General features: G+C 44.4%; 1 protein-coding gene across 1 annotated transcript in view; it reads left to right on the top strand.

The window, feature by feature from the left end:
* Positions 1 to 17,503, top strand: part of LOC140210782 (BTB/POZ domain-containing protein 9-like) — a 37,961-nt gene extending 20,458 nt beyond the window's left edge. Inside the window, exons 4-6 of the mRNA XM_072280065.1 lie at positions 1,162 to 1,269; positions 15,700 to 15,778; positions 16,805 to 17,503. Coding sequence (XP_072136166.1) covers positions 1,162 to 1,269; positions 15,700 to 15,778; positions 16,805 to 16,894 — 277 coding nt within the window. The 3' untranslated portion in view covers positions 16,895 to 17,503. The remainder of the gene's footprint in view (positions 1 to 1,161; positions 1,270 to 15,699; positions 15,779 to 16,804) is intronic.
* The last annotated feature ends 458 nt before the right edge of the window (positions 17,504 to 17,961 follow it).

The following is a 17,961-nucleotide window of genomic DNA, read 5'->3' as shown; positions in this document are numbered from 1 at the left end:
ATAGATACCAACTTCTGTGTAAAACATGTTGCCATTCAAGTTCCTACTAAATCTCTCCCTTCTAACCTTGAACCTACGCCTTCTTGTTCTTGATTCCCAAGGCCTGCAAAAAAAAACTGAATGCATTCACCCTATGTACATCCATCATAATTTTATACACCTCGAGAAGGTCATCCCACAGTCTTCTATGGTCCAAGGAATAAAGCCTTAGCCTGTCCAACCTCTCCCTATAACTCACTCCCTCAAGTGCTGGCAACATCTTTTGGACACTGAATAGTTACATGGATTGGAAAGATTTAGAAGATTTAGGCCAAGTGCTAGCAAATGGATGGGGCATCTTGGTCAGCATGGATCAGTTGAACATATAACTCTATGACTGTAAACCTTTAATGCATCTTTTCCTATGGTAGGATGACCAAAATTGAACACAATTCTCCGTGCAGTTCCTGTACAACTGCACCATGAACTGCGAACTTCTATATTTAATGTCCTGACGGATGAAAAGCAGCATGACAAAAACCCTTCTTCACTATCCTATCCAACTATGAATCCACTTCAGGGGACTTGTACTCCAAAGTCCCTCTGTTCTATAACACTCCCTGAGGCTGTGCCATTGACTCTGAAAGTCCTACTTTGACTGGATTTTCAAAAATGCAACCTATGTATTTATGTGAAGCTCCATTTGCCATTTCTCAGCCGATCTACTCAGCTGGTCAAGATCCCCCTGTAATTTTTGATAACCCCCTTCATTGTCTACTGTACTACCTATTTTAATGTAATCCACATGCTTACCTGTGTACGTTTTTATCCAGAGATGAGAAACAATAGGCCCAGCATGGACTTTTGAAGCACACAGCTAGCCTTCATCACACTCCTCCAATCTAAAAAACAACCAACGACCGCCTTCTGACTCCTCCCATCAAACCAATTCTGTACCTAATTGGCCAGCTCACTCCAGATCCCATCTGATTGAACCTTCTGGACCAGCCTATCATGTGGGACCTTGTCTCCTCACCCACTTGCTCTGCACAACTTTCCATCTGACTGGATCTTCCTGTAGCCTTGGGCAACCTAATGCAACCAATGTTCGTGTCATCTGCAGATGTACTGATCATACCTCCATCCGTGATCCAGGATGTGATGTCTCTCTCTCCCCTTCAGGTTGCTCCTATGGGACTGTGATGACCGCAGCTACAGTTTCTACATCGAGGTCTCGAACAATCAGCAGCATTGGGACATGGTTGCCGATCACACAAAAGTCACTTGCAAGTACGCACCGCTTGCCAGTTTTCCAGCAGCTAATGTTTTGTGATTAATTTCTGTCCTTTGGTATCATGGCATTCAGTTTAGCAATGGTAATGATTATAGTCACAGATTCTGCAGCACAGAGAAATCTGCGATTTCAGTTCACCATTAGCAGTGTTCACGATTAGACCTTGCAGATCCTGCAAATCTGAAATATAACAGTGGAACTGCTTGTTGGGATAGGCAGCATCTGAGAACAATCCAAACACGTGTGAGGGAATACGTATACAGTGGACTAATATTGGCCAGGTGGATTCAGTACACAGCAGTGACCTCAGGCATGTTGATGTACGAGGAATGTAGGGGAATGAGTTCATCATTCCCGGGAAATGTTGACACAAGGTAGTGAAGAAGTAGTAATGCAGACTCACTCACCTTCGTAGGGAGCAAGGGTTATTGGGAGATCACATTACAATTGTATCACACTTTGGCGAGGCCACGCTTGCAACATGCAGTTCTGGTCATCACAGTGTAGAAAGGAGGTGATAGCACTGGAGAGCATGCAGAGGAGATTCACCAGGGTGTTGTCTTGAATGGAGGTCTGTAGTTATAAGGAGAGATTGGATAGGCTGGCTTTATTCTCACTGGAATGTAGGAGGCTAAGGGCGGCCCTGCAGAGATTTATAAAAGTATGAGAGGCTTCGACACATAGGTAGTCGTAGTCTTTTTCCTAAGTTAGAGGAGGCTAAACCCATGGATCATAGATTTACAGTGAGATGGGAAAGATTTAACGGGGATCTGAGTTTTTCATACAGAGAGTCGTGGGTATGTGGAACAAGCTTGCCAGGAGAGTGGTAAATACAGGTACAATCATGGTGTTTAAAAAACATTTGGACAGTTATGTGGATCAGGGGGATATTAGGCAAATGCAGGAAAATGTGATTAGCAAGATTGGGCTCTCAGTTGGCATGGACAACTTGGACCAAATGACTATGACATTTCTGAATGATAACCTCCCTGCTGTTTACTGTATGCATCTTGCCAGTATACGTGGATGTGTTGGGCTGAAGAACTTGTTTCCATACACTATAAGATTTCAGAATGATATCCTCTGTGCTGTTTACTGTATACATACTGCCAGTATACATGGATGAGTTGGGCCGAATGACTATAACATTTCAGATTGATATTCTCCCTGCTGTTTACTGTATACATATGCCAGTATTAGAAAGCCCAAACTACACTGCCAGCCCATCTGCTGTACCTCAGTGTATCATGCAGCATCTGTGCAGTGGGACTGGCAGGATTTGTCAGTGCTTCAGGACCTGATTTGGGTTGCAATTTAGCTGGAAACATCAATGATTCTTTCCCCACCCCCACCACCACCACAGATGCTGCTCGACCTGCTGTGTTCCTTAGCAGACTCTTTGTTGCTCCAATTCTCTTGTGTCTGCATTACCTCAGATGTGTTTGGATTAACTCCCATCATTGTTATTCTCAGATGCTATCTAACTCGAAGCATATTTCTAGATGTTCAATTTCCGGTTTGCAGGCTCTGTGGAATTCTGTTTGCTGCGCCACACTATGTAAGGTCTCAGACTGACAGTGTGGGACTGAGGTGATGAATAAAGGATCGAAGGAGCAAGAATCTCAAAGCCAACTCTGTGGATTGAATGCCGATGCTCCACCCCTGTGGATTGAGTGCCAGTGCTGTACTCCAGCACACACCCAGTCTGCTTTCCATTTCAGCAACAGAGAGCAGCCTGTGCTGTGAACATCCAATGCAGGAGCTCACTGGCACAGTTTGTAGAGACACACCCTGACGGTCCCTGTGGCCTGAGTTCAATCCCAGTCTCAACTGTGTGTGGAGTTTGCATGTTCTCCCTGTGACCGCGTGGGTTTCCTTCAGGAGCTCCAGATTCCTCCCACATCTGAAACACTTGTGGGTTGGAAGTTTACTTAGCTGCTGTACATGTCACAATGTAGATGATACTGGAATCTGGGATGAGCGGATGAGAGTGTGCGAAGCGTGAAGTGCAAGGGTTAGAAAGCTTACTGTAAGAATGTGGGTGTTTGTGATAGGTAGGGAGATAGTGGGCAAATGTCCTGTGCATCACTACTTCACTGGAAAGGCTTAGTCTGAAGTTCCCCTGCTAGGTGGTGAACAAGACGTTCAACTCACTCACCTTCAAAGGGGGCAGGTGCTATTAGGAGATAGAAAACGTATGTAAAAGGAGCAATATTGTGATATTCTTGGGGAATTTCAATATACAGGTAGATTGGTAAAATCAGGTTGATGATGGATCTCAAGAAATAAAGCTTGTAGAATGCCTATAAGATGGCTGTTTAGAGCAGCTTTTGGTTGAGTACAATAGGGGAAAGGCAATTCTGGATCAGGTGTTGTGTTATGAACCAGATTTGATTTGGGAGCTCAAGGAAAAGGAAAGAGTCAGTGAACATAATATGATAGAATTTACCTTGCAATTTGAGAGGGAGAAGATACAGTCAGATGTATCAGTATTACAGTGGAGTAAAGGGAATTACAGAGGCAGGAGAGAGGAGCTGGGTAAAGTTGATTGGAAGAGGACATGAGCAAGGACAATGGCAGAACAGTAATGGGAATTTCTGGGAGAAATTCGGAAGGCATAGGATGGATCCATCCCAGAGAAGAAGTAGTATTCTAAAGGGAGGATGAGGCAGTCATGGCTTACTAGGGATGTCAATAACAAAAAAAAGTCAAAGCAAAAGAGAGGGTGTATAATATAGCTAAAATTAGTGCAAAGTTAGGGGATTGGGCAGCTTTTAAAAACCAACAGAAGGCAACTAAGAAGCCAGTGATATAAAAGAGGATACCAAATGTTTTCTCAGGTACTGTATATAAAGAATAAAGGAGAGGTGTGAGTGAATATAGGTCTACTGGAAAATGATACTGCAAAGGTAAATAGCAGATAAACTTAACAAGTATTTTGTATCAGTCTTCACTGTGAAAGACACAAGCACTATAGCAGAAATTTGAGAGTGTCAAGGGACAGAAGTGAGTGTATTTGCTATTAATAAAGAGAAGATGCTTGAAAAGCTGAAAGGTCTGGAGATGGGTAAGTCACCCGGGCCAGATGGACTACGCCCCGGTGTTATGAAAGCTAGCTTAAGAGATTCTGGATGCATTAGTCATGATCTTGTCAAGAATCACTAGATTCTGGAATGATTCTGAAGGATGGAAAATTGCAAATGTCACTCCACTCTAAGAAATGGGGGAGGCAAATGAAAGGAAATTATGGGCTAGGTAGCTTGACTTCAGTGGTTGGGAAAACATTGTAGTCCATTATTAAGGATGTGGTTTCTTCAAGGGAAAATCTTGCCTGACAAATCTGTTGAAATTATTTGAGGAAATAGGCAGACAGGAACAAATGAGGTACTTGAGTATAAAAAATGCAAAAGGACACTTAAGAAGGAAATCAAGAGGGCTAAACGAAGGCATGAAGTTGTTCTAGCAGACAAGGTGAAGGAGAATCTTAAAGGCTTCTACAGATATATTAAAAGTAAAAGATCCTCTGGAGGATCAGTCTGGTAATCTATGCATGGTGCTAAAAGAGCTGGGGAAGTTCCTAAATGGAGTTACTGCACGCATATTTACTCGGGAGACAGACACACAGGCTATCGATGTGAGGCAATGCAGCAGTGAGGTCATGGACCCTATACAGGTTACAGAAGAGGAGGTGTTTGCTGTCTTGAGGCAAATTAGGATGGATAAATATCCAGAGCCTGACAAGGTATTCCCTCAGACCTTGTAGGAGGCTAGTACAGAAATTGCAGGAGCCCTAGCAGACATATTTAAAATATCTGTAGCCATGGATGAGGTGCTGGAGGATTGGAGAGTAACTAATGCGGTTCTGCTGTTTAAGAACGGCTCCAAGAATAAGGCAGGAAATTACAGGCCAGTGAACCTGACATCAGTGGTGGGAAAGTTACTGGGAGTAAGAGACTGGATATGTAAGTATTTAGACAGACAGGGACTGATTAGTCATATTGGCTTTGTGCATGGTAAGTTGTGTCTAACCAATCTTGTAGAATTTTGTGAGGTAGTTAACCAGGAAGTTTATGAAGGCAAAGCAGTGGATGTTGTCTACATGGACTTCAGCAAGGCAGTTGACAAGGTCCCACATGGGAAATTGGTCAAGAATGTTCAGTTGCTTGGCATTCAAGATGAGGTACTAAATTGGATTAGACAATTGGAGAAACCAGAGAGTGGTAGTAGATGGTTGCCTCTGACCAGAGACCTGTGACTAGTGGAAAGCCACAGGGATCGGTGCTGTGTCCATTGTTCTTTGTCATCTATATCAATGATCTGGATGATAGTGTCGTTAACAGGATCAGCAAATCTGCAGATGACACCAAGATTGGGGGTTTGTGGACAGCGAGGAAGATTATCAAAGCTGGAAAAATGGGCTGAAAAATGGAAGATGGAATTTAATGCAGACAAGTGTGAGTTGTTGAATTTCAGTAGGACCAAAAGATAGATCTTACACCATGAGTGGTAGGACACTGATAAGTGTGGTAGAACAGAGGAATCTGGAAATACAGATCCCTAATTCCTTGCAAGTCATGTCACGGATACATAGGGGCAGAGAGAAAATTTTTGCACCATTGGCTTCATAAATCAATGTATTGAGTACAGGAGTTGGGATGTTATGTTGAAATGATATAAGATGTTGGTGAGGCCTAATATGGAGTATTATGTGAAGTTTTTAAAAAAGGAAGGAGAAAGAAACCGGGGAATTATAGACCAGTAAGCCTGACATCGGTGGTGGGGAAAATGCTAGAGTCAGTTACACTTGAATCCTAGGGGGACCAATATCCTGGCAGGGAGATTAGCGAGGGCTACTGAGGTGACGTTAAACTAGAATGATTGGGGGGTGGGAATCAAATTAAAGAGGCTAGGCGAGAGGAGGTTAGTTCACAACAGGGGGATGGGAACAAGTGCAGAGAGACAGAGGGGTGTAAAGTGAGGGTAGAAGCAAAAAGTAGTAAGGAGAAAAGTAAAAGTGGCAGGCCGACAAATCCAGGGCAAGCATTAAAAAGGGCCACTTTTCAACATAATTGTATAAGGGCTAAGAGAGTTGTAAAAGAGCGCCTGAAGGCTTTGTGTGTCAATGCAAGGAGCATTCGTAACAAGGTGGATGAATTGAAAGTGCAGATTGTTATTAATGATTATGATATAGTTGGGATCACAGAGACATGGCTCCAGGGTGACCAAGGATGGGAGCTCAACGTTCAGGGATATTCAATATTCAGGAGGGATAGACATGAAAGAAAAGGAGGTGGGGTGGCGTTGCTGGTTAAAGATGAGATTAACGCAATGGAAAGGAAGGACATAAGCCGGGAAGATGTGGAATCGATATGGGTAGAGCTGCGTAACACTAAGGGGCAGAAAACGCTGGTGGGAGTTGTGTACAGGCCACCTAACAGTAGTAGTGAGATCGGAGATGGTATTAAACAGGAAATTAGAAATGTGTGCAATAAAGGAACAGCAGTTATAATGGGTGACTTCAATCTACATGTAGATTGGGTGAACCAAATTGGTAAAGGTGCTGAGGAAGAGGATTTCTTGGAATGTATGCGGGATGGTTTTTTGAACCAACATGTCGAGGAACCAACTAGAGAGCAGGCTATTCTGGACTGGATTTGGAGCAATGAGGAAGGGTTAATTAGCAATCTTGTCATGAGAGGCCCCTTGGGTAAGAGTGACCATAATATGGTGGAATTCTTCATTAAGATGGAGAGTGACATAGTTAATTCAGAAACAAAGGTTCTGAACTTAAAGAGGGGTAACTTTGAAGGTATGAGACGTGAATTAGCTAAGATAGACTGGCAAATAACACTTAAAGGATTGACGGTGGATATGCAATGGCAAGCATTTAAAGATTGCATGGATGAACTACAACAATTACTCATCCCAGTTTGGCAAAAGAATAAATCAAGGAAGGTAGTGCACCCGTGGCTGACAAGAGAAATTAGGGATAGTATCAATTCCAAAGAAGAAGCATACAAATTAGCCAGAGAAAGTGGCTCACCTGAGGACTGGGAGAAATTCAGAGTTCAGCAGAGGAGGACAAAGGGCTTAATTAGGAAGGGGAAAAAAAGATTATGAGAGAAAACTGGCAGGGAACATAAAATCTGACTGTAAAAGCTTTTATAGATATGTAAAAAGGAAAAGACTGGTAAAGACAAATGTAGGTCCCCTACAGACAGAAACAGGTGAATTGATTATGGGGAGCAAGGACATGGCAGACCAATTGAATAATTACTTTGGTTCTGTCTTCACTAAGGAGGACATAAATAATCTTCCAGAAATAGTAGGGGACAGAGGGTCCAGTGAGATGGAGGAACTGAGCGAAATACATGTTAGTAGGGAAGTGGTGTTAGGTAAATTGAAAGGATTAAAGGCAGATAAATCCCCAGGGCCAGATGGTCTGCATCCCAGAGTGCTTAAGGAAGTAGCCCAAGAAATAGTGGATGCATTAGTGATAATTTTTCAAAACTCGTTAGATTCTGGACTAGTTCCTGAGGATTGGAGGGTGGCTAATGTAACCCCACTTTTTAAAAAAGGAGGGAGAGAGAAACCGGGGAATTATAGACCGGTTAGCCTAACGTCGGTGGTGGGAAAACTGCTGGAGTCAGTTATCAAAGATGTGATAACAGCACATTTGGAAAGCGGTGAAATCATCGGACAAAGTCAGCATGGATTTGTGAAAGGAAAATCATGTCTGACGAATCTCATAGAATTTTTTGAGGATGTAACTAGTAGAGTGGATGGGGGAGAACCAGTGGATGTGGTATATTTGGATTTTCAAAAGGCTTTTGACAAGGTCCCACACAGGAGATTAGTGTGCAAACTTAAAGCACACGGTATTGGGGGTAAGGTATTGATGTGGATAGAGAATTGGTTAGCAGACAGGAAGCAAAGAGTGGGAATAAACGGGACCTTTTCAGAATGGCAGGCAGTGACTAGTGGGGTACCGCAAGGCTCAGTGCTGGGACCCCAGTTGTTTACAATATATATTAATGACTTGGATGAGGGAATTAAATGCAGCATCTCCAAGTTTGCGGATGACACGAAGCTGGGCGGCAGTGTTATCTGTGAGGAGGATGCTAAGAGGATGCAGGGTGACTTCGATAGGTTGGGTGAGTGGGCAAATTCATGGCAGATGCAATTTAATGTGGATAAATGTGAAATTATCCACTTTGGTGGCAAAAATAGGAAAACAGAACAAGGGGTCACAGTTTGAGGATAAAGGGGAAGCCTTTTAGGACCGAGATTAGGAAAAACTTTTTCACGCAGAGTGGTGAATCTGTGGAATTCTCTGCCACAGGAAACAGTTGAGGCCAGTTCATTGGCTATATTTAAGAGGGAGTTAGATATGGCCCTTGTGCCTACGGGGGTCAGGGGGTATGGAGGGAAGGCTGGGGCGGGGTTCTGAGTTGGATGATCAACCATGATCATAATAAATGGCGGTGCCGGCTTGAAGGGCCGGATGGCCTACTCCTGCACCTATTTTCTATGTTTCTATGTGATAACAGCACATTTGGAAAGCGGTGAAATCATCGGACAAAGTCAGCATGGATTTGTGAAAGGAAAATCATGTCTGACGAATGGATGCAACGGTGGTTGACAAGAGAAGTCAAATCCAAGGTTAAAGCAAAGGAGAGGGCATACAAGGAAGCAAAAATTAGTGGGAAGAGAGAGGATTGGGAAGTTTTTAAAACCTTACAAAAGGAAACCAAGAAGGTCATTAAGAGAGAAAAGATTAACTATGAAAGGAAGCTAGCAAATAATATCAAAGAGGATACTAAAAAAGCTTTTTCAAGTATATAAAGAGTAAAAGACAGGTGAGAGTAGATATAGGACCGATAGAAAATGATGCTGGAGAAATTGTAATGGGAGATGAGGAGATGGCAGAGGAACTGAACAAGTATTTTACATCAGTCTTCACTGAGGAAGACAACAGTATACCGGACACTCAAGGGTGACAGGGAATAGAAGTGTGCGCAGTCACAATTACGACAGAGAAAGTACTCAGGAAGCTGAATAAGCTAAAGGTAGATAAATCTCCTGGACCAGATGGAATGCATCCTCGTGTTCTGAAGGAAGTAGCTGTGGAGATTGCGGAGGCATTAGTGATGATCTTTCAAAAGTCGATAGATTCTGGCATGGTTCCGGAGGAATGGAAGATTGCAAATGTCACTCCGCTATTTAAGAAGGGGGCAAGGAAGCAAAAAGGAAATTATAGACCTGTTAGCTTGACATCCATGGTTGGGAAGTTGTTGGAGTCGATTGTCAAGGATGAGGTTACAGAGTACCTGGAGGCATATGACAAGATAGGCAGAACTCAGCATGGATTCCTTAAAGGAAAATCCTGCCTGACAAACCTATTACAATTTTTTGAGGAAATTACCAGTAGGCTAGACAAGGGAGATGCAGTGGATGTTGTATATTTGGATTTTCAGAAGGCCTTTGACAAGGTGCCACACATGAGGCTACTTAACTAGATAAGAGCCCATGGAATTACAGGAAAGTTACATACGTGGATAGAGTGTTGGCTGATTGGCAGGAAGCAGAGAGTGGGAATAAAGGGATCCTATTCTGGTTGGCTGCCGGTTACCAGTGGTGTTCGGCAGGGATCAGTGTTGGGGCCACTTCTTTTCACATTGTACATCAACGATTTAGATTATGGAATAGATGGCTTTGTGGCTAAGTTTGCTGACGATACATAGAAACATAGAAAATAGGTGCAGGAGTAGGCCATTCGGCCCTTCGAGCCTGCACCGCCATTTATTATGATCATGGCTGATCATCCAACTCAGAACCCTGCACCAGCCTTCCCTCCATACCCCCTGATCCCCGTAGCCACAAGGGCCATATCTAACTCCCTCTTAAATATAGCCAATGAACTGGCCTCAACTGTTTCCTGTGGCAGAGAATTCCACAGATTCACCACTCTCTGTGTGAAGAAGTTTTTCCTAATCTCAGTCCTAAAAGGCTTCCCCTTTATCCTCAAACTGTGATATGAAGATAGGTGGAGGGGCCGGTAGTGCTGAGGAAATGGAGAGTCTGCAGAGAGACTTGGATAGATTGGAAGAATGGGCAGAGAAGTGGCAAATGAAGTACAATGTTGGAAAGTGTATGGTTATGCACTTTGGCAGAAAAAATAAATGGGCAGACTATTATTTAAATAGGGAAGGAATTCAAAGTTCTGAGATGCAACGAGACTTGGGAGTCCTCGTACAGGATACCCTTAAAGTTAACCTCCAGGTTGAGTCAGTAGTGAAGAAGGCGAATGCAATGTTGGCATTCATTTCTGGAGGAATAGAGTATAGGAGCAGGGATGTGATGTTGAGGCTCTATAAGGCGCTGATCACTTGGAGTACTGTGGGCAGTTTTGGTCTCCTTATTTAAGAAAGGATGTGCTGACGTTGGAGAGGGTACAGAGAAGATTCACTAAAATGATTCCGGGAATGAGAAGGTTAACATATGAGGAATGTTTGTCTGCTCTTGGACTGTATTCCTTGGAGTTTAGAAGAATGAGGGGAGACCTCATAGAAACATTTCGAATGTTAAAAGGCACGGACAGAATGGATGTGGCAAAGTTGTTTCCCATGATTGGGGAGTCTAGTACGAGAGGGCATGACTTAAGGATTGAAGGGCGCCCTTTCAGAACAGAAATGCGAAGAAATTTTTTTAGTCAGAGGGTGGTGAATCTATGGAATTTGTTGCCACGGGCAGCAGTGGAGGCCAAGTCATTGGATGTATTGAAGGCAGAGATGATAGGTATCTGAGTAGCCAGGGCATCAAAGGTTATGGTGAGAAAGCAGGAGAGTGGGACTAAATAGGAGAAAATGGATCAGCTCATGATAAAATGGCGGAGCAGACTCGATGAGCCGAATGGCCTACTTCTGCTCCTTTGTCTTATGGTCTTATGGAATCCCATAGAATTTTTTGAGGACGTAACTAGTAGAGTGGATAAGGGAGAACCAGTGGATGTGGTATATTTGGATTTTCAAAAGGCTTTTGACAAGGTCCCACACAGGAGATTAGTGTGCAAACTTAAAGCACACGGTATTGGGGGTATGGTATTGATGTGGATAGAGAATTGGTTGGCAGACAGGAAGCAAAGAGTGGGAATAAACGGGACATTTTCAGAATGGCAGGCAGTGACTAGTGAGGTACCGCAAGGCTCAGTGCTGGTACCCCAGTTGTTTACAATATATATTAATGACTTAGACGAGGGAATTAAATGCAGCATCTCCAAGTTTGTGGATGACACGAAGCTGGGCGGCAGTGTTAGCTGTGAGGAGGATGCTAAGAGGATGCAGGGTGACTTGGATAGGTTAGGTGAGTGGGCAAATTCATGGCAGATGCAATTTAATGTGGATAAATGTGAGGTTATCCACTTTGGTGGCAAGAACAGGAAAACAGATTATTATCTGAATGGTGGCCAATTAGGAAAAGGGGAGGTGCAACGAGACCTGGGTGTCATTATACACCAGTCATTGAAAGTGGGCATGCAGGTACAGCAGACGGTCAAAAAGGCGAATGGTATGCTGGCATTCATAGCGAGAAGATTCGAGTACAGGAGCAGGGAGGTACTACTGCAGTTGTACAAGGCCTTGGTGAGACCACACCTGGAGTATTGTGTGCAGTTTTGGTCCCCCATCTGAGGAAAGACATTCTTGCCATAGAGGGAGTACAAAGAAGGTTCACCAGATTGATTACTGGGATGGCAGGACTTTCATATGATGGAAGACTGGATCGACTAGGCTTATACCCTCTGGAATTTAGAAGATTGAGGGGGGATCTGATTGAAACGTATAAAATTCTAAAGGGTTTGGACAGGCTAGATGCAGGAAGATTGTTCCTGATGTTGGGGAGGTCCAGAACGAGGGGGTCACAGTTTGAGGATAAAGGGGAAGCCTTTTAGGACCGAGATGAGGAAAAACTTCTTCACACAGAGAGTGGTGAATCTGTGGAATTCTCTGCCACAAGAAGCAGTTGAGGCCAGTTCATTGGCTATATTTAAGAGGGAGTTAGATATGGCCCTTGTGGCTAAAGGAATCGGGGGTATGGAGAGAAGGCAGGTACAGCGTTCTGAGTTGGATGATCAGCCATGATTGTACAGAATGGCGGTGCAGGCTCGAAGGGCCGAATGGCCTACTCCTGCACCTATTTTCTATGTTTCTATGTAAGTTTTGGTCACCTACCTACAGGAAACATGTAAATATGATTGAAAGAGTGTGGAGAAAACTTATAAGGATTTTGCTGGGATTTGAAGAGCTGAGTTATAAGGAAAAGTTGGATAGATTAGGATTTTATTTCCTAGAATGTAGAAAATTGCGAGAAAATTTGATAGAGGGTCCCAAAATGATGAGGGGTATAAATAGAGTAAATGCAGGCAGGCTTTTTCCACTGAGGTTGGGTGAGACTGCAACTAGAAGTCATGGGTTAAGAGTGAAGAAGAATTGTATGGCGGGAACATGAAGAGAAACTTCTTAACTCAGGGTGGTAAAAGTGGAATGAGCTTCCAGCGGATGTAGGGTGGATTTCGACATTTAAGAGAAATTTCGATAGGTACATGGATGTTAGAGGTATGGAGGGCTATGGTCTGGGTGTAGGTGGATGGGACTAAGCAGATTCGTAGTTTGGCACAGACTAGATGGGCTGAAGGATCTGTTTCTGTGCTAGACTGTTCTCTTACTCTATGACTAAATAACAAGCAAGATAGACAAAGGAGAGTCAGTGGATGTTATCTGAAGGTCTTTGACAAAGTGCCACATGTGAGGCTGCTGAGCAAGATAAGAGCCCATGGTATTACAGGAAAGATACTAGCATGGATAGAAAATTGGTTGACTGACAGAAGGCAATAGTGGTGTCTCACAGGGTTCAGTTTTGGGACTGCTTCTTTTCACATTGTGTATCAATGAGTTGGATGATGGAATTGATGGCTTTGTGGCCAAGTTTGCAGATAGTATGAAGATAGCTGGCGGGGCAGATAGTGCTGAGGATGCAGTGAGTCTGTAGAGGGACAGACAGATTAGGAAAATGGGCAAATACGTGGCAGGTGGAATGCAGTGTTGGGAAGTTGTATGGTCATGCAATTTGGTAGAAGGAACAAAAGCGTAGACTTTTCTAAACAGGCAGGAAATTCAAAAATCAGAGGTGCAAAGGGTTCCCTAAAGGTTAATATGCAGGTTGAGTCAGTGATGAAGAAGGCAAAGGCAATGTTAGCATTCATATAAGACTTAAGGATGTAAAACTGTTTTATATGGTATAACCCCATTCTGATATGTCTATCCACGGCCCCCTCTACTGTACCCATTCTGATATGTCTATCCACGGCCTCCTGTACTGTAAAGATGAAGCCACACTCAGGTTGGAGGAACAACACCTTATATTCCGTCTGGGTAGCCTCCAACCTGATGGCATGAACATTGACTTCTCTAACTTCCGCTAATGCCCCACCTCCCCCTCGTACCCCATCCATTATTTATTTATATACACACATTCTTTCTCCCTCTCTCTCTCCTTTTTCTCCCTCTGACTATACCCCTTGCCCATCCTCTGGGTTTTCCCCCCCTCCCCCTTTTCCTTCTCCCTGGGCCTCCTGTCCCATGATTCTCTCATATCCCTTTTGCCAATCACCTGTCCAGCTCTTGGCTCCATCCCTCCCCCTCCTGTCTTCTCCTGTCATTTTGGATTTCCCCCTCCCACTTTCAAATCTCTTACTAGCTCTTCCTTCAGTTAGTCCTGATGAAGGGTCTCAGCCTGAAAAGTCGACTGTACCTCTTCCTAGAGATGCCGCCTGGTCTGCTGCGTTCACCAGCAACTTTGATGTGTGTTGTTTTATATAGTATTTGTCAGACCATACCTGGAGTACTGTGAGCAGTTTTTGGTCCCTCATCCAAAAACAGATGTGCTGGAATTGGTGAGAGTCCAGCAGAGGTTCATGAGAATGATTTCAGGAATTAAAGGGTTGACGTATGAGGAGAGTTTGATAGCTCTGCGTCTGTACTTACTGGATTTTAGAAGAATGGGGAAGGATCTCATTAAACAGCTCAGATTGAGTGGATGTGGAAGGGTTTCCTATAGTGGGAAATAGTCTAGGACCAGAAAACATGGCATCAGAATAGAAGGTGTCCCTTGAGAACATAGATGAGAAGGAATTTTTTTAGCCAGACAATGGCAGGTCTGTGGAGGCCAAGTAATTGGATAGAATTAAAGCATTGATTGATAGGTTCTTGATTAGTAAGAGTGTCAAAGGTTACGTGGAGAAGGCAGGAGAATGGGGACATGGTATGTCATTAAAGACTTAGCAAATTTCTACAGATGTACCATGGAAAATATTCTAACTGGTTGCTTCACCTTCTGATATGAACGGGCCACTGCACAAGTTTGGAAAAAGCTGAACAAGGTTGCACACTCAGCCAGCTCCAACATGGGCATCAGTCTCCCCAGCATCGAGGAGGACACACGTCTTCAAAAGGTGATGCCACAAAAAGGCAGCGTCCATCATTAAGGTCTCCCATTACCCAGGGCATGCCTCTTCTTGGCGCTACTATTAAGGTGGAGGCACAGGAGCCTGGAGGCACACACTCAACATTTTAGGAACAGCTTTTCCCCCTCCATCATCAGATTTCAGAACGGACAATGAACCCAAGTACACCTCTGTATTGTTTTTCTTTTTTGTTCTCTTTCTGCACTATTTATTTAATTTGGCCTTTTTATATATATTTTCTTATTCTAGTGTATAGATTTTGTTGTTATTATGTATGTATTGCAATGTACTGCTGCCGCAAAGCAACACATTTCACAACGTATGCTAGTGATACTAAACCTGATTCTTATTCTGGGTTTGAAAGGGATAATAAATCAACCATGATGGCATGGCATAGCCAACTTGATGTGTCAAATGGTGAAGTTCTGCTTCTATGTCTTTTAGTCTTATGGTCATATCATGTTGCAACTGTATAACACATTGATTAAGCCACACTTGAAACATACAGTTCTGGTCACCACAGTATATGGGACCAGACTGTAATGCCCACTCACCACTCTAACAACAAAATCAAGCTCCTCGTGTTCTCCTCGTGGTGTTGGTGACCACCTGCAAGATGAGGCTCCTCTCACAGAGGTGGTCACCCAGACCATAAGGAGCCCCACATTAATCCCAAATGCTGCAACACATAGGACATAGATTCCTGCCACAGAAGGGGCCCTTAGCACGTACTCAGCATGTCTCTCCACCCTCCCCCCCCCCCACCCAACGTGGAATCTGCTGGGCTTTCCTGCATCACATTCACCAGCTGACACTGAAATCCACTGACATAGCTGAAAAGGTCACAGTCACCAGTCAGACCCTTGTGGATATCACTGTAAAATTCATGAACTTTGTCTTTCTACAGGTCCTGGCAGACAATTACCATCAAGCGACAGCCAGTGGTATTCATCAGGATTGTGGGCACATATAACACAGCCAATGAGGTGCGGGCTTTAATGTGGGATGTGGTTGTACTAAGTATGAACTGTTTATATGTTAACTCCCCACAACCTCGGTTCAGTTAGCACCCATCCTCCTGGCAGTAATACTGAGTCTGTTTTCTGATGCCCTGGTCTTACTCCTCTCACCCTCCCTGAGCGGTACGTGCAGTTTGTGTCACACAGCACCAGTGCAGCCAGTGCAAACACTAAACTGCTGTGGGTACGAAGGGAAGGCTGCTGTGCAGGGTTCGGTCAGATTCTGGCCAGGGTTAGGACCTCCATGTCCGTGGGATGCTTCTCACAGCTTGTCCTTGAATTTCGTTTCTGTTAAACTGATGTGAGGGCATTAACATCTTCAAACAGCTTGTGTGTATATGTGTGTGCTGTCTGTGTGGGTTATGTGCAGTGCCCACATTGTCCAACAGCTGGGTGGTGGGTAGAATACTTTGCCTGCCCTTGGCTGGCCTGGGGTAGGAGGTCAAAGCTATTTGTGGTTCGACAGAGACTTTCCCCAAACTTAGCTCACCATGGATAAGAGTTCAGAACTTTGGTGAAAAAGACACTTTCTCCACCCTCCGTCTGCCTGGGCTAGATGTCAGACCAAACAGTGGTGCGAGGGAGACATTCCCAGCCATTGCCCAGGGTAGGAAGTCTGGTCTCACTGTGGTGGGACAGAGACTTTCCCCACGTTTGGCTGTCCTGGGGTAAAACAGCACTAAATGTGGTGGGAGAGAAAATTTTGCCATCTTCGGCCAGTCCAGGATGGGAAGCCTGGTCTCGCTGTTGTGGGAGGGAGAATTTCCCCACCCTTGGCTGGACTAGGATGGGACTTTCAGTCTTGCTGTGATGGGATAGAGACTTTTCCCACCTTCACACCGTCTGGGGTGGGAAGTCCAGTCTCGCTCTGATGGGAGAAAAACTTTCCTCACCCTCATCTGACCTGGGGTGGGAAGTCTGGTCTTGCTGTGGTGGGAGGAATACTCCAGCTCAGTGTAGGAGATCAGGACTAACTGTGCACTGCTGTTGCAGGTATTCCACTGTGTACACTTCGAATGCCCAGCACAGAACCATCAGCAGACTGAGGATTCAGCAGGAGGCAGGATATCGGCGGGCAAGTGAGCACCATGCATTCAATCAGAGTCCAGAGGACAGCAGCTGCTGAGCTCGGCAGTGCTTGCTGACTCCTCCCTGTTGCTGCTGATCATCATCATGTACAGCCCCCTCCAGAGGAAGACTGGCACTCCCACCATCAATCAAGCTGGGTATCGAGGGACTGAAGGCCTTGCCTCTCACACACTCACCACGTGGCCATTGTCAGCCCTTGTGTCATCTGTCACCACAGGATCCCATCTAAAACCTGCACTGCTAGATCCTCTGGCTGGGGCAGCTGGGGGCATAGAGCCTCTTCACAGGAATAACCCTACTCGGCACCCGGAAACAATGATGCCAGCACAGCTCTGGGCAGTGGCCATGTGAGGAAAAGGTTCTCGGGTGTTCAGCTGGACAAGGAGACAGCTTGTGTTATGGAAGAGTTGTAGATTGTGATTACACCAGACCTCCAGCCATTTATAACTTGTTCCATCCCTGTTCCCCTATTCTTCCAGAGGCTGGCATCATCTTGTTTCACCACTTTTGATCACTCATTCCCACATTTCAGTTGCTGGAGATGTGAAAAGTTATTTGGTTTCCTGATCGATGCTGGAGTGAGGAGTTGGGTTCAGTGAAAATTCCATTTCCATTAGCTCCTCTAACCTAAAATTAATGTGTCATCTTCGTATTGTAAGGCATGGAATTGTTTTGTTGTGGGCTCCTTGCATGAGAGGTTGTAACTTAGCATGTAAACTATTTATCTTCTGTAACAAACCATGAAAATCTTTCCATTCAACTTGTATTTGTTGTGTCTTTCTGAAATTGGATTCGAGAACTGCCTTTGTTTTCTACAGTCGGGGCTGAGGGAGTTAATTGCACAATGTGCCCTATTGTCTCTGACTGCTGGTTTTATCACAAAATTCACCCATTTCTTCCCTCAGATCCCAAGGGAAGCATAAGCTGATCTCAGCCTAGTCCTCTGACCTGCCTGCTCCCTGTCTATCAGCCACTGGTCAGCTATAGACTATTAGAAATGTTTAAGTTACAGCTGGAGAGATCTTGGAAAGCTCCGATGGGGATCTAGTAGAGAGATGGGG

The sequence above is a fragment of the Mobula birostris genome, chromosome 2 (genome assembly GCF_030028105.1).
Source record: "Mobula birostris isolate sMobBir1 chromosome 2, sMobBir1.hap1, whole genome shotgun sequence".
Classification (NCBI taxonomy): Eukaryota; Metazoa; Chordata; class Chondrichthyes; order Myliobatiformes; family Myliobatidae; genus Mobula; species Mobula birostris.
This window is presented reverse-complemented; position numbering and strand designations above follow the sequence as displayed.